Source organism: Danio rerio, chromosome 18 (genome assembly GCF_052040795.2).
Source record: "Danio rerio strain M-AB ecotype USA chromosome 18, GRCz13ab, whole genome shotgun sequence".
NCBI lineage: Eukaryota > Metazoa > Chordata > Actinopteri > Cypriniformes > Danionidae > Danio > Danio rerio.
In genome coordinates, this window is record NC_141038.1 from 44243605 (window position 1) to 44261652 (window position 18048).

The 18048-nt window shown below is 35.8% G+C and overlaps 2 protein-coding genes across 4 annotated transcripts in view; both read right to left on the bottom strand.

Moving 5' to 3' along the window:
• grk7b (G protein-coupled receptor kinase 7b) overlaps positions 1 to 18048 on the bottom strand; it is an 845646-nt gene that overhangs the window by 186524 nt on the left and 641074 nt on the right. The window lies entirely within an intron of this gene.
• Positions 1 to 18048, bottom strand: part of rasa2 (RAS p21 protein activator 2) — a 241741-nt gene that overhangs the window by 154609 nt on the left and 69084 nt on the right. For all 3 annotated transcript variants that reach the window (XR_015515223.1, XR_015515224.1, XM_087293381.1), the window contains exons 16-19: positions 16730 to 16816; positions 16514 to 16591; positions 14079 to 14152; positions 13856 to 13962 (exon numbers count right to left, since the gene is read on the bottom strand). Coding sequence is in view for 1 of the 3 variants with exons in the window: in XM_087293381.1 (XP_087149507.1) it covers positions 13856 to 13962; positions 14079 to 14152; positions 16514 to 16591; positions 16730 to 16816 (346 nt within the window). In the remaining 2 variants the exon portion in view is untranslated. The remainder of the gene's footprint in view (positions 1 to 13855; positions 13963 to 14078; positions 14153 to 16513; positions 16592 to 16729; positions 16817 to 18048) is intronic.

Below are 18048 nucleotides of genomic sequence, written 5' to 3' on the forward strand. Positions count from 1 at the left end.
ATTAATAAATAATACAAATTGTTAAACAAATGGTGAAATAAACACAAATTCAGAGAGTAGACCTTTTACAGTGATCCAATTTTTTGTCATCTGGGGACTGTGGTTCAGACACAGACACTAAATCTCACTATATCCTGTAATGACCCATGACTTTGTCCAGTCGGGCCAGGGCCTGTGGAGCTGATAACAAACCAACGTGCTTCGCCAACACTAACACCCAGCCGTTTTCTCAAGCACATTCTACACAGCTGACAAATTCCTATTTTCATCTCCACTTTGACCACAAGACAGCCAAAGTACACAGATTCCTGAAAACAAGAGCTCTTTTTTTGATTCTTCTTCCTGAACATTTAGCGGGTGTGAACTGCCACTAGCTGGCTGGATGCCTGAAATGTTGGTATTCCAGCTGTAGGACTCTGTTATACGAGCCTAAATGTTTGTTCACTTGTTTCTGGAAGTCTCCTACAAAAGGTTTACATTCATCCAATACCAAAAACCAAAAACATTTTGTCATAATTTCTACTTAAGACTTAATGTTACACACTGAATCCGTAATTTTCGTACGTAAAAAAAATTAATTCGACCTTTCATTGTGTGAATCATATTGACACACTATCTCTGAAACTTTTGTCTGTCATAAAAGTTTTTAGCGTCCATACATTTGACATACTCATGGACATTATAATCGCCTCATGGTCCGCTCGGTCTATTGCTTCGATACATCAAAGTGGCCACCATCTATTATATAAAAAAAAATTGCTTAAACCAGTCTGAGCTGGTTTTAGCTGGTTGACCAGCCTGGTTTTAGAAGGGGTTTTGGGCATTCCAGGCTGGTTTCTAGCCATTTAGTTTTGGATGGTCAGGCTGGAAGATTATACCAGCTATGTCCAGCTTAAACCAGGCTGGTCAAGCTGGTTTTAGCTGGTCATTTTCCAGCATGACCAGCTGAGACCAGGCTGGAAATGACTGGAAAACAGCCTGAAAATGGCCAAAACCCCTCTTAAACAAGGATGCTCAAGCTGGTTTAGGCTGTTTTTTCTGCAGGTACATTATAGGTACTGTCTTTGTTCCAGATTTGTTTACGTATGTAATTGTGTGAAAAATCACAAGCAATGTGTTGAAATTTGACTCATTTCCTGAAATAAACTGCATTTAAGGAAAATCCAGCACAGCTCTTTAATGATAAGTTGAACTCTTCTTCTAGTATTGAATGAGCAAAATATGTAGCTTATTCCTCATTCCTTTTCTTTGGAGAAGAGAGAGAAGAACAAAGTATCACTGCTTGAATTTACTCTGAAATGTTTTGCATTTTTTCTGAATATATTTATTAATACGCATCGGATTCAGTGTGCGAGGTTTATGAACGTGACATTTTTCAGATATTATTAGGGAAAAAATCCATATGAAATTTTCGGACTTCAGCGTGCAAAGATCTTTACTGTGTCTTAAAAAAAATCAGTATCTTATTCTTAGACTAGTCTGCTCTGATTGGTCAGATGATTGGGTTATTCAGTTGTGATTGGTCTACTGCTGGAGAACCTAAATAGTCTTTCAAAGTCGACATGAAATGGAAATTAAGATTTGCCTTTTTTTTCACCAATCATGGCGCACATCCATTTGAAACAAAAAAGTAGAACCGTAAAGAAATTAAAAAAAAAAACATAGAAATGAAAATGATTGGATCGTGTTGCCACCAATATGGAGGAGGATTTGAATGCCAGTTTGTACACAGATGTGGAAGACTACAATGTCATGAATCACTGTTGGAGGTTTTAGGACGTTCAATGATGATGAGAACGAGAAGCTAAACTTTACAGCTCGCATCATAAACAAGACACCGACTGATAACCCTGCCCTAAAGCAATGATAGCCCCGCCCTAAAGACATTCCATGTGACCAGAAGTGACGAAAAGTCATTTTGAGGGGGGAACAAAGTTATGGTATTTGATTTAAGATTATGAAGGCAAAAGAATTTTGACAAAACAATGAAGTGCACAGATGCATATTTTATAACAAGCACTAATAAATACATGTAAACATAAGAAATGACAATTTTGATTTAATACCAACTTCTCACCTCTTGTAAACAAAGTTCTGCAAACTGTAACAATGATGTCGGCTTTGCCGCATCAATTCCAGCCTGAGCCCTTTGAAACTGGATGCACAGTCAACTCTAAAGTCTTGTAATCAACTTGGAACATATTCAGATATAATTTAATAAAAGTTGAAATGTTTACAGTCAAAATTAAATGCGATCCCCAAATAAAACTACACTCTGTTGATAGCATTGAATGGAAAAAAAACAAACATTGGACATTCTCCAGCATATCTTTCCCCACCACACAACAAAGACCAAACTAGTTTGGAACAATATAAAGGCGAATAAATGAGTTTTTGCATTCAGGTGAACTAGAATAAAATTCTAACGACTCTTTTTTATATATATATATACATATATCAGGTTTTACTACACAGTAAATGTTTAAGAGCAGCAATAACAGGCTTGCTTTATATTGTTGTAAAGACATTACAGTGAATCATGCCTGACAACAACTTAACTCTTATACTTTTATTTTTTTCTACATGCATAAATTTAAAACTGGAAATTATGAAAGATTGTGAACACATTCTGCCTTGTTCTCCATGCACAGATATTTTCACTTCGTAAGTTGCTATTTCTAACAGTCATTTTCACAGATTCTCAATATAGTAATTCACTACAGCACCACAAACACATGGTTTTTAGCTTCCTAACATAAAAAGGCGAAGAGCAAACCATAGTGGTTTAACACGGTGTCAGCAAATTCGTCTATATTTAGTTGATGTATAATAACAGAAAACTCTTAGCTGTGGTCAACGTGTTGAGAGTTTAGTAACTCAAACGTTTTTTTTAACCTTTCTGTATCCGTTGACGGCTGTAGGCTATAGACTCTGGAGTACCGCAGTATGTCTGTTAAACCACTTTCTCAGAATTTACTCTTTTAAATGAGCAAAAGAAAAGGAAAGAAATTAAGTTGAGGCTTGTTGTTGCTATCCTGCCATGCAGGATTAGGAATTCAGTAAAAGCCTAAAGAAAATAGGTCAAATTGTAATTCATCTAAAGGTGTCTTTCTCATTTTGGGTAATGTGCAATATGGATGTCAGTCTTATACAGTAGATCTCTTTTCACAAGCGACACATTTCCAAAAATATCTTGTCGCCTATCAAAGTTTTAGGAAAAACAAATAATAACTCGACTTCTAGTTGGTATCAGAAGTGGCTTATATAAAAGGCAAAGGCCTCAAGATTATGCTTATTTTATCAAAATAAATATTTTTTTATTATTTTATTAGGACAGTAAGGTCTGACTTTGCTTAGACAAAAGGCTCGTCATTTTACAGAAATAATGTACAGTATAAAATATTAAGTCATGGGACAGTGGGAAAAAAAATTAATGCTGTGTATGACTCCCATGAGCTTAGAGGACTGCATCCACACATCTCTGCAATGACTCAAATAACTTATTAATAAAGTCATCTGGAATGGCAAAGAAAGTGTTGTTGCAGGACTCCCAGAGTTCATCAAGATTCTTTGGATTCATCTTCATTCCCTTCTCCTCCATCTTACTCCAGACATGCTTAATAACGTTTACATCTGGTGACTGGGCTGGCCAATCCTTGAGCACCTAGATCTTATTCTGCTTTCACAAACTTTGATGTGGAGGCTGAAGTATGAGAGGAATTAGCCTGTGGTTTGTAATGTAATGGGCAGCACAAATGTCTTGATACCTGCCATCCACTCTGCAGATCTCTCACACACCCCCATACTGAATATAACCCCAAACCATGATTTTACCTTCACCAAACTTGACTGATTTCTTTGAGAATCTTGGATCCATGAGGGTTCCAGTAGGTCTTCTGCAGTATTTGTGATGATTGGAATGCAGCTCAACAGATGACTCATTGGAAAAATCAACCTTCATTTTATGAACCTTCAGGTTGATCATTCAATCAACCTAACATTTTAAAATGATCAACTAGAAGTCAAGTTACTGTTTGTTACTCTTACAACTGAGATCGACGACAAGACTTTTATGAGGTGGTGTAGCATGTTTAATTTAGTGTAGTTAAGCACAAACACCACAAATTATATTTCAAATTAAATATAAAGTAAAAAACAAATGTGTAAGTGCAATCAATCAATCAATAAATGAAGAGTTCAGATGCAAAAACCTCCAAGTGCCATCTGAAATTTCCATTGAAAATTAGTATGTTTCTCAGACTCCTATGATTATGTTGAGATATTTCATTTTAAAGATCTTTAAAAGAGTGTATTCTTTGTCATAAACTGGAAATTACTGAACTACACACAGGAGCCTGATAAAAATGCTCATTTTTTGAAGGATATTTCCCAACAGCTTTTAGCGGGTTTTGCATCTGAACTCTTCAAATATAGATATACTAATGTATACTACACATTATTCATACTAAACTAATACTTAGTTTGCAATAATTGCTTATAAGTACATTTTTCCATCTACACTTTAATCAAATGTCTACGACAACATATTTCATTTATAAAATTACATTTAAAGTTCAGCCTAAGTGTTTCAAAAAGCACAGTTAAATAATTTCATATACATTTGACCTATAATGTATTCCTATTTAATTACAACTAATATAGGAAATAATATTGTGTAATAAGTACTTAAAAGCATACTTTACTTGAAATATGTACTTGCATTGTTCAATGCTGAAAAAAAAATGAAAGAAAGAGAGAAGATCATACTGTAGTGTTTTGGTGATTCACCAAATGTTCTCAACAAGTTACAATCATCTTTTGTTTTGAAACGCTGATTATGTAAGGATAAAATAGGTGCCGAAAGCATGGGAACAGATTTTGAAAGAATGACTAATTGTGTTACAAGTGTAATAATTTGGTCTGAAAAATGACCACTTACTTGTGCAACTAGCACTAAAGTAAAAAAAAAAAAAAAAGATTCATCCGTGGAGATGAATGACTACCATATATGAACTGATTTTGAGATTGAGCGTGTTTGTTGGACGACGAAACGCTTTTAGCATCTTGATTGTGTTTGCAGTAAGATTTCTACAATCATTAAAGGGGTCGGCTTGAGTTTAGCCAATAAGGAGCACAATGCAATTTCATAACATCCTCATCCGCCCCAGTTGTGGTATCTAGAGGACAGTTACAAATGGAAAGTGCACATCTATCGAGGACAGTCCATCATTTAGTGCAGATGCTCAGTGTTCTTGATTCTAGGAAATGAAGCTCCACTGATCAAACGAGAGAAAAAAAATTACATAAATTTTGCTCCATCCTGTAACTGATGTTTAGTCAAATGGCAATGCCTAGTTAAAATGCAAGCATCCCAACTTACTGTATAGTCACCACACTCCCTGATCTTGCTGTGAATTTCAGAAACATGGCAAAGTGTAATCAAAGCGCACTGGGATGACACAGACGAAATAAAATTAGCGTGTTATCCTTCTGACATGGTCAATTTATTTGCAAAAACATCTCAGTATTGGGCCTAAGTCACTCTCAATCACATGATCATGTATTCAGCTGCTCTCATGTTTCAATTTTAGAAAGAAAATGGTAAAAAAAAATTGTGAAAGTGAATAGCACTGCAGGGACATACCGGTATAAACATACTGTAAAATCTACAGGTGAAAATATGCAGCACATGACTAAACGTGTCAGTGTTTATACAGTACACATACAAGGTGAAAGCAGCATTTTCAGATGCATTCACGTGAAAGTGTGTGTTCAAAATAGCCCTTTTCTGTCGGATAGAAGTACTGTCTATACCAGGGGTGTCAAACTCAATTCCTGGAGGGCCGAAGCCCTGCTCAGTTTAGTTCCAACCCTGCTCCAACACACTTACCTGTAGGTTTCGAACAAGCCTGTAGGACTCAATTAGTTTGATCAGGTGTGTTTAATTAGGGTTGGAACTAAACTGCGGCCCTTTTGGAACTGAGTTTGACACCTGTGATCTATACAGTACACAAAAATGGAAAACATTTTGGAAGTCATCTTACTGAATTCGATAGCATTTCTGGGGGATGTGTGTGTTATCCTCTTTAACAGTCCAACTACCCTCATAAATGATGTGTGCTGCTTGTTCAAACTACATATTTAAAATGAACTGAATCAAAATAATTCTTGAGCTTTTGGGGAGGACAACTTAATTGTTTCATGTTCAATCCACTTAAATGTGTAAAAACGGTAACACTTTATTTTAATGGTCCATTTGAGTATTAGTAGAGTGTCTGCTTAATATCTGTTGATACTGTTGCTGAACAAACATTTAACGGATTATAAGAAACTTTGCAAGTACATGTCAACTTACACTAACCCCAACCCCAAACCCAAACTAATATTCTACTTATAATCTAAGGAGAATTAATCGACATGTAGAAACCAAATGGACCATCCAAAAAAGTGTGACCGTAAAAACAATTAAGCTAACTTAATAGATTTGTGTTGGGACAACATGAATTGTGCATAACCCAGCATGTTTTACAGTGTCGACACAAAGCCTACATGTACATGATGCAAACTCCCTCACAAAAAGTCATTGAGTCCTTATCAGGATTCACTAAAAGCTTTTTTATACATGTTTACAGCATAAACGATTGAAAAGATGTTCAGACGTTTTGCTTGAGGCACTTTGGCCTGTTATTAGAGGAACATTGACTTCAGATTTTCACATCGAACTGTGACTGGTCGCAAACATGCCAGTTAAACTGCCTTTTGGCCAGTTCTCAGCCGATGAGAATCTGTAAAAAAAAAAATCCAGACTTTCTGCCGTCAATCTGAAGGCCTGTCTACAGTACGTGTAACATGTGTAAACTGTCGCCTATGTTTGGATTAAAAGTGTGAATGGCAAATTTACTACCCTTTTGTTATGTTCGGGATGAAATCATCCACTAAACTAAACTGCTGAAAAAAATGCATCAGATTAATTCATTCATTCATTTTCCTTTCGGCTTAGTCCCTTTATTAATCTGGGGTCACTACAGCAGAATGAACCAGCAACATATCCAGCATATGTGTTACATAGCAGATGCCCTTTCAGCTGCAATCCAACACTGGGAAACACCCACACACTCTCATTCACACACATGCAATATTGATGGAGTATAACAGCAAATTAAAGTGTGTGTATGTGCGTCTGAGTGTGACAGTGACCTTTGCACACTTACCTTGATTTGTCTGAGAAAATTAAAATATGCATTTTAGCTCTCAGAACTACATGAAGTAAACAAAAACAAAGACTGTGTATTGATGCACCATCAAATGTGCTTATAATGGAAGTCAATGGGCAAAAACAGCCACCAACGAACAAGTACAAAGAAAAAATGAAAATCTAACAATGCATCAAAGCCAATATTGCTACTAATTGTTCACATGTGAATAAAATGTTAAATAAAATCCATCCTTTCATAATGAAAATACGTCATTTTCTGTTTTTTTTTTCCATCAAATCAGTGACACCATTCATGGATTTGACAATTAAAGGGTTAAAAACCTGTTAGTTTCTAAACAATTGTGAAGTTTTGACCCGGACACAGGTTGATTAACAGATCTATGCAAAAAAATTAAAGAAATATTTATCTGATGCATATTTACAGCAGTTTAATTCAGTGGATGCTTTCATCACGGACATAAAAAAGGGTAGTAAATTGTAACTGTGCTCAAGGGTTAAACTGAAGTGTTACCAAAAAAATGTATTGATGAAATAAATTGGCACCGCCTAAAATGAGCTAGGAAAGTCTCAACCCAACAACAAACTCAACTATTGAATAAATATTATAAATCTTGCCATGTGTTTTAACACAAACAAGACACAAGATTTATAGTAACTCCCAGCACAAGTGCTTAAATAAGACAAATTACACTATTATATAATAAAAGCAGGGAGGAATATCCAAAAGCACTGGAGGGAGAAAACCTGCAAAGGAGATAACCATCAAAACAACGCTTCATGTCAATATGACCTAGTTTTGCCTTCCAAACTCCTGGATGAGTACACAGCACACCGCCTGTCGTTTAATCAACAATCAGTCTGTAAAAAATAACTAGACTGCATTATAACAGCATGTTTGGTCAGATTTCCAGTCAAAACGTCAACAGCTGAAGTCCAGCTTTTGTGACAGTCTGGCGAAAGAAGGTCAAGCCAACATGCCGGCTCCTTCCGAGTTGGTCACATTGAATGATGTTGATTATTACAACAGCAATAAACGTCTTAAGCATGGAGGAACACCAATAATTGGTGACCTTAAAACTTATGATACATCTTGGGAACTTGCGAACGGACAGCCCGCTCAAAGAAAATTTGAGAATTTTTGTTGGGAGTACAAAGAAGTGTTAGGACTAGGAGCCAAATTTACAGCTTCCGCCAGTGCAAACCCATTTGTCTGTTAAAACTGTCAGGATTCACAGAAGACAAGCAGGGAAACATTAGTGCTGGAAAGCATGGAGACGGGTTATTTTGTGTCATACAATACATCGTAAAATTATTGTTACGGTGATAATAGTATATCTAATATACGCATCGCATGCAGGTGTGATAAATTGCATTTATTTTATATGCCAAGCATTTATGTGTTCCATGTAAATTTGGCCAATCGAATAGGGCCTTACTATCTTTATCCCCACCTCCTGAGTAGTTGCAGTTCTGCTGTTGGCTGGAGCCAAAGGTGAATCCAGAGCTGGAAATAAATACTAATGGTGGCCAAACAAAGTGAGAATACACTCTAAAAAAATGACGTGTGTTGTTTGTTCAAACTACAAACTAAAACTAAAAATGGGCTGAAACAACTTTTTTTTCAACTGAGGTTTTTTTGGTACAAGTTAAATTTTTATTATTCAATCGACTTAAATTAATAAAAACTTAAGACTTAACTTAATTCCTTCATGTTGTCCCAACATAAATTAATTTTGTGGATCCCAGCATTTTTTTACAGTGTATATGTGGAGGTTTTCAGTCATTCAAAGTGTTTTAAAGATGAAATATTTGCACCTTGCCATAGTTTTTTAGCATGAATTAGATTAAATAGATCTAAAATATATATTTTACCTGTTCTTTTTAATATCATAACATAAATAAATGATTTAAAAACATTTAAAGTAATTTCTAGGGTAATTACTTATCACACTGTAAAAAAAATTGCTGGGTTCCACACAATCTCTTTATGTTGTCGTGTGTACGTTTTTGACTCTTTTAAAGCCCAAAATTACCATAATATGTTTGCAGATATTAAAGAATCATGCTAAGTGAACATTCTTGTTTATCTGAAAAACAAAGCTGAAGTCAGATATTCTGCTTTGAAAATGTGCGTTACGTGTCGGAACATCTGTCTTTGTTTTAGAGTCTTTAACCCGCCAAATGCCCAAATTATTGGGTTGCCTTTTTGGAAAATAACGTCATTCATTTAGTCAGAAAGGCTCTCAAAGTATGCATCCGTGACCAAAATGCGACCTCTGGTGGACAGTAGCAGCATCTGAAATGAGATGCAGATTCAGAGTTCCACACGAGGTAGTTATTAATTATCAAATAATATAAATATTACGAGCGTAAACATTAGGTGAGCAGGTTACATTGTAACCCTGTGTACAAACAACAAGCTTTTGTTAACAAAACAATTTGGTTGTTTGCACCACAACAAAAGTTTAAATACAGCCATTTAAAATAGCAAATCAAGCACAAAATAGTGCACTTAATCCACTCCAACGAAATGGTAAGGTTTATTATCTAATTAATACACATTAAACCTTTAACACTGTTGTCAATCTGGCAACCTGCGCTTGCGTGTGTTTTGAACCAGGCATGCAATACCTAGTTAATCACTGGGTGTCAAACTTACATACTGCACCTTTAAAGTTTTTACTATTTTAAGTTGATTGAACACACAACAATTAAGAAGTTCTTTTAAAAAAACGTGAAGAATTGCGCTGTCTCAGCTCATTTTAAGTAAATAATTTAAACCAGCTGCATAAAATATTTTTTTAAGTAATATCGTAACAAAATAAGAATTAAAAAATATCCCACGTAGACATGGGGAGAAAATGGAAACTTTAAGAGCTGGAACTTAAACCAGCAACCTTCTTGATGTGATGGGACAATGCTACCCGCTTAGCCACCTTGCCAATTGACCTTATTCTAATGACCTTATTCTAAAATGCGGAAGTGCGCCTGTTTTCGCGATTGTCTTAGAACTTCCGATTCAGTCGCCTATGGGAGAAATGACAGGGAATAATAAACGGCACAAAATGGCCAAACAACTTGCTCAACAAACAAATGTTTGCATGACTACACAGATCAAGTAGCATAATATAATAAGGAAATATCAGTTTGCAACATCAAACAGCGAAACGAGCAGTTGTTAACGTCAAAAAATGAATGGAAGTGAATGTGACCGGAAGTCGTGAGACAAAAAGATTCAAATGGCAGCGCCCACTCGACAGCTGAGAATAAGGTGAATAACATCCTATAATATCTATTATATCATAATTATATATGCTATGACCTCAGAATAAGCCATACAAATCACTAACCCATCTCAATATACTGCTAAATCCATAAGATACCCATGAACAGTCATGACAAAGCTGATTGCATAAATACGTAAGGGGAAGCAGAAAGTTTCACATCCAGAACTGGCCGACCGCATTACATGAACAGGAGCTCCACAAACAACAATGTGAAACTGAGGACAAGCTAAAAGAATCCAGAGATAATGTTCATGTTATTTCAACTCCATTCCCAAAATAAAGCAGCCAACAAAAACAAGCGCCTGAAGGACCACATTTACAGGGTTCTTACACATTTTTCAAAGTCAAATTTAAGCACTTTTCAAGCCAAAGTTCCCAGGTTCATTTTCAAACTTTTCCACTACTTTACAAGTGTGGCAAATTACATACTTATCAGATTTTATCAGATGCTTTTTGTTAGACTTCTATGCTTTACTATTGAACACTTTAAGAAAATGTTTTGATGGTATGTTTGCCTCAAGCCCAGCATTGAATTAGAATCAGAATCAGAAAGAGCTTTATTGCCAGGTGTGTTCGCACATACGAGGAACTTGTTTTTGTGATAGAGCTTCAACAGTGCAAGAGAATTACAGAGACAGGACAAAAAAAAAAAACAGATAATAAATATATAAAAAAGCAGTAAGTAGTGAATGCAAATATACAAATACACAAGTGTATGGGTCCCACTTTATATTAAGTGGCCATAACTAATAAGTACTTACATAGGAATTAATAGTTTGTTACAATGTACTTATTGTGTAAATACATGTATTTACTATGTACTTATGCTTGATTAAATACATTTATGTAATTACATCTGTAATTAACTTTTGTAATTACATTTGTAAATACACTGTTGACCATCCCTTACACCTTAACCCACCCTTAAACCTACCCAAGCCACCAAACTTGTCCATAACCCAACCTCTATCCCAACTCAAAAGCACCACAAGTGTTCTCAAATACATTATAAACACAGTAAGTACATTGTATTTATTTTTTAATGTAAGTACATAGTACTTAAGGCCACTTAATATAAAGTGGGACCAGTGTATGTGGAGCTATATTACTATATACAATGTTATATGTGCACCTGTTATGTGCAAATTGGCATGTAAAGTGTGTTGTTAAATAAGTGTATATGTGTATAAAAGTGTATGGCAAGTAGTGATGTTTGTTCCACAATTATTATTATCAAGTGTTCATGAGATGGATTGCTTGAGGGAAGAAACTGTTTCTGTGTCAGGCTGTTCCGGCGCACAGTGCTCTGTAGCGTCGACCAGAAGGTAACAGTTCAAAGAGGTAGTGTGCTGGGTGTGAGCAGTCCAGAGTGATTTTGGCAGCCCATCTGCTCGCTCTGGATATGTACAATTCTTGGGTAGTAGCGAGGGTTGTACCAATGATTCGCTCAGCAATCCGAACTATTCGACGTAGTCTTTGGAGGTCGGATTTGGTAGTTGAGCTAAACCAGACAGTTATTGGTGTGCAGATGACTGATTCAATAATGATTCAATAAATTTAATGAATTACTGCCATCTACTATCCTAAATATAATTTACTCACATCTTAAATGTGTAATCCTTCATCTTAACCTTATATTTATTTTAAAGTCATGCACTGTTCACTCATGAAGCTGTGATCTCCAGCCTGAGCCCACAAAGATGGGGGTGTAAAAAATAATTGTTTCTTCTGTGAACCACAATGCAGATGGGGACAATTCGATATCAGTTCAGTAATAGATCATAACCGATTATTACAAACTGGCGTCATTTATCTCCGATGTGCAATGTCGGAGTAGAATGCTATGGCGAAGGAGGCGAGGGCAAGTAAATAAAACACTCCTACAACTTAAAAGGTGTATAGTTATGCACAGTTCAGCTGGTGAGGTTGCTGGAAAGTCTTCCGTTGACAGTGAAGAAGGCACAGCACACAAGTCGCTATTTCACTACTAGAGAGAAATGCTGTAAAAATCAATTTCTGCCTCTCTCTCACACACTTTGAACATTTGAGCCACTGCGCTGGCCTGTTTGTGTGGTAACTTTTCCTCTCCTCTTGACTTTTAAAGCGATATTCGTGGATCCAGACACGAGCGTGCCTGAGTTGCGAGTTTTCTCCACTGTGTCTATTACGAATTACCTGTGATAATCGCGTATTATGCACATATAGACTGTAACCGTGGCTGTTCTTCCCGCGTCACTCATCGGTAAACACTCGTCAGGCAGCGCTGGAGCAGTGTGAGAGAGTGGACCACAGCGCATCAAGCGAAAAGTATTAACAAAAGAAAAATAAACAACTCAAGACACTGAAATGCTTGTATTTGTACCAGGTCTGTGATGCTTGTCCACAATTCATGCATTGGGTTAAATTAGGCAGTCCAGTCTCTGTGTTCAGTCCATTACAATCATGGTTGAAACCCAGACAGGCAGTCAGGCAGATAATATAGAGTGTGGAGCAAAGCGCATCAAATGATCGGTAATTAAACAGAAAAAAAAAATATATAATAAATATATATACTTCTATATTAGACACACATCTGATGCTTGTATTTGCAGCAGCTCCACATCCACAACTTCACGCATTGGGTTAAATTAGGCTTTATAATCTCCTTTACTTCCAATGTATCTGTACAGCGGAGGGAACTGAACCAACCCCGTGACGTCACACACAGCGATATTCCAAGATGGCTGCGCCCTAGGTCTAAAATCTATAGTAAAACATGCTGTTTTCTTCTAAATGGTTACAATAATTGAGTTTGTTTAATATATTTTCACTAAAGTGGAATGCAATGTACAAAATAAGGTAAACTTGACTGAGTGCTTCATTTCCCCTTTAAACAGCAGCATATCCTTTGAAAAAGAGTAGGGGTTTAAAAGTCGCAGTATACCCTTCGAAAAAGAGTAGGGGTTTAACGCCGGCATCCCGGGCAAATTTGCCCACTGGTCCCCAACCATCCCCATATCATAATTGGTCTCCTCTCCACCAATCAGTTGGTTTATGGTAAGCAATATGGCTGACGTTGCATAATCTAGATGGGTGCTGCAAACTGGTGGTGGATAAGGGGATTCTACTTCATAATTGTAAGAAATTCATATTGATTATTATCACTAAAGAAGATATTTTATAGAAAGCTGAAATAAACTATAATCCACAGTAGGAAAAACAAATACTATAGAAGTCAATGGTTACAGGTTGCCAACATTGTTCAAAATATCTTCTTTTGTGTTCAACAGAAACTCATGAAGGTTTGAAATAAGTGAAGGATAAATCCCTTCAAGAGCTGAACTGAATAATCCAAAGCAGAACGTTCTCTCACCTTTCTGCTTGTGATAGGACAGCTCTTGATTGGTCACTCGTAACCAGCGTTTCTTAAAGTTCTTCTTTCCTATTCGCTTTTTGCCCTGGGCCCGCTTATGTATCTCTCTGGTAAAAAATAAATAAATTCGATTAAATTCACACATATAACTGTCAGCATTGTGGTAGAAACTGAGCGACTCATAATAAAAACTGAACTAATGAATGAAGCTTTTTTTTCTTACCCTTCCTTCAGCACAAAGGAATCCTCCACTCCACTGGACTCCTTACTGACATTAGAGGAGATTTCATCTAAGAACTACAAAAAGAGATCATAGGAGAATTTACATTTGATGACTTTGTATTCATGAAATGTAGTTGTATTTTTAAGAAGTGATCAAAATTAATAACGACAAAATAGTTTTGCTCCTTAAATATCAGGTTAAATGTGTCTTCAAAACGTTTGTAAACGCATGTTTTATTCCTATTTAAAAGTGTTTCACAGTTTCTGTTATTTACAAACATGTTTATAAATCGGTGCTTTGTGAAATTCATAACATATTTGGGGAGTCATACCATGACATGACATTTTTATGACACACACGAAGGAGCCTTTCCCTTGTAAAAATGCCAAACTACCTGATATTTAAGGAGACTTCTGTGAACTTGACACAGTTATGAGAGTTCTCTTGGTATTTTCGGAGAATCAAGACTAAACTATTTATTTTCTTTTCACAAAACTATTAATAAAATCAGGACAACTGAGTTCAGTCATAATAAAAGAAACAATCATAATAAAACAGTTCAAGTCACTGTTTTTATAAACTGCACTTTAATAACACAGTGTATTTCAGAATCAGGGTTTCTGCAGGATTAATCAAGTCAAATTCAAGACTTTTCAAGACACTTTTAAGACCGTTATGAATTAAATTAAATGTAATTATTTCTAAGTGACGTATTTTAATGTGTCAAAACAGAAAAAATGTAGTTGTATACTTTTTTTTCCAACATAATGTTTATTTTTTTTAAAGACAAGATTAACATAGTTGAAGGTATATTTATTATGGAGACAATGACATAACTAGTAATATACATTTTTTGGCTTTTGGTCAAACTGATCGAGTATAAGGGGCGACGCAGTGGGTAGCACGTTCGCCTCACAGCAAGAAGGTCGCTGGTTTGATCCTCGGCTCAGTTGGCGTTTCTGTGTGGAGTTTGCATGTTCTCCCTGCGTTCGCGTGGGTTTCCTCCGGGTGCTCCGGTTTCCCCCACAGTCCAAAGACATGCGGTACAAGTGAATTGGGTAGGCTAAATTGTCCGTAGTGTGTGTGTGTGTGTGTATGTGTGGATGTTTCCCAGAGATGAGTTGCGGCTGGAAGGGCATCTGCTGCGTAAAAACTTGCTGGAAAAATTGGCGGTTCATTCCGCCTTGGCGACCCCAGATTAATAAAGGGACTAAGCCGACAAGAAAATGAATGAATGAATGATCGAGTATAATGTATCATATAAATTGATATGTCGCTCTGTTATTATCATGAGAAATTGTGTAATTGTTTTTAGTTTTCTTTCCCTGATTAAGGAATTTCATTTGCAGAAACATCTATTGTAATGTCGAACAACTATTGAAAATTGGATCTCTTTGTAATAAAAAAAATGTAAATATTAAAAACAATGTTTTATTGAGATGGATTGTTGGTGACTGGATGGATTTTGGCCCAAATGGGCACTTGGACCGAGGAAAATTATGACCCGTTTAAAATGATTTAAGATAATATTTCAGTTAATTTAATACTTTTCAATAAGGATGGCTATCGTGAAACTGACGTTTCAGCACAGTGTCGAGATCCAGAAGCGCAAGTGTTTCGAAACACTGCACCGAAGCATGATCTGAAACACAGAGGTCACATGACTAAGGTGATTCGAGAAACACGGGCCACGTGACTAAAGTGTTTTGAAACACCGGGTCTGTGACTAAAGCGATTCAAAGTATCGGTCATTTAAGATGTGTTTCAAGACCTGACGAATTTCCGACTGACAGGATCGAAATCATTTCAGTCTCATGTAGCCTAGTGGGGCGTTATGGTGGCGCAGTGGGTAGCATGATCAACTCACAGCTAGAAGGTTGCTGGTTCGAGCCCTGCATTTTTTCTACATCTAGCTGCATTACCCTGGATTCGAACCCATTATCTCTGCATGCTAGTCAAGAACTCTTACCGCTCTACTAAATCACTTGAAGCTTTAACTTTACAACGTGGGGTTTACTAACTCAATTTGCTTAACTGTTTCTTTGCTGAAGCTTCCAGTGCAGAGAGTTGAGAGGGGTTTCGAAACGTTTCGAAGCTTCAACATATTTGCTTCGACTATTTCAGTGTTTCATGAAGCTTCGCTTCGTCCTCCACTAATTTTTGAGCCCTAAAATTTTACTTCCAACTTTCCTCAACACAACTGCATGGATGTTTCTATAAAGCTTAGTAAGAGCTTGATTAGCTAGCCCAGGAGTGTCTGATTGAGGTTGGAGGGCACCGGCCCTCCAGGTTAGAGTTCGGGCTCCCCTGATCTCAAGTATTCTTTCAACCTATACTGATTAAAGGAATTGCAATGCCACAAAACAGATTGTCTCAATGCATGATCTTGATCTCTTCTCATGCATCAATGAAAAGGATTAGTAGGAAATGCTTACCTTTTTAACTTTCTCTATACATTCATCTTCTTGGAATAACTTGAAGAAATCACACATAAATGTTTCTTTAAAGCTAGACTGGAAACAAAGGAACAAACAAAAAAAGGTCACAACAATAACTGAAAAAATGTAGAGAAGCAAACGTATTCTGGTTGGGCTGAATGTCAAGTGGAAAGTGATTTAATAGTTGGTTCCTATAACTAAAAGCTGACATACCAGTTTGTTCTTGGAAAGGCTGCCCCAGCTGCCCAGGGACTGAATGGTTTTGGAGATGAGAGTCAGGGTGCGGGATATTTCAGGGTCCTGAGAAAGAGAAAATGGAAGACAGGTAAGTTCTAGCTCATTAGTTCATTCATTTATTCAGTCATTTATTTTCTTGTCAGCTTAGTCCCTTTAATTACCCTTTATTAAACTTCTTCAAAACCATTATAAGTTTCTTACGTTGAGCACAGAAAAATATATTCTGAAGGACAGAGACTACATACTACCGGTAAAAAGTTTAGGGTCAGGTTTTTTTTTGTTTTTTTTTTATTCTGTTTATCAAGAATCATTTATTTAATGTTAAAAATTTTATATTTTATTAATATTTTAAATAACTGCTTTCTTATTGTATGTATTTTCAAATTAAATTATTACTCCAGTCATTATTGCTTTCATTACTACTACTTCTACTACTACTACTACTACTACTACTACTACTACTACTAATAATAATAATAATAATAATAATAATAGTAATAATTAACATTAGAGTCATTTCTGAAGGATCATGTGACTCTGAAGACTGGAGTAATGAAGCTAAAAATTAATCTTTAAAGTCACTGGATTAAATTATTAAATTAAACTATAAACTTAACTACTATAAACTAGTTCTGAGCAGTTATTTTAGTACAATAACATTTCACAATTTTACAATTTGTATTTGTATTTTTTATTAAATAAATGCAGCTTTGGTGGGCAGGAGAAGCTTATTTAAAAACATTTAAAAATCCTACTACCCCAAACGTTTGACTGGTAGTCTACATTTTTTATATATTTATGTATGCTTTTTTAATTTAGAATATATACATGCATATATATTATCATGCATTAAGAAATTTTGTGTAAGTTTATGTATGTATGTACATGTATATGTTTGTGTGTAAGTGTGTGTGAGTGTGTGAGTGTGTGTGTGTGTGTGTGTGTGTGTGTGTGTGTGTGTGTGTGTGTGTGTGTATTTGTTTTTGTTTTGTTTTAGTTTTTTTTTCTTTTCGCTGTTGTGTATCTGTTTGTTAGTGGATGTGTTTGAGCATAAAAAAAATCTAAGAAATAATGTCATTAAAAATTGAATGTAAAAAAATGTGAAAAAAAAAATGTTACTATTGATTTACATAGTATCTGTAAGTCAATAGTATATGTAAAGTGCTCAGCATATATGCGTGCACCCCACAAAAGTCTATCTATTAAATTAATATTTTTAATGGGAAGCTTAACAATATTATATTTGAGCGTATACATCAGTACTGATTCCAAATATGGAGCTTATCAAACAAGAT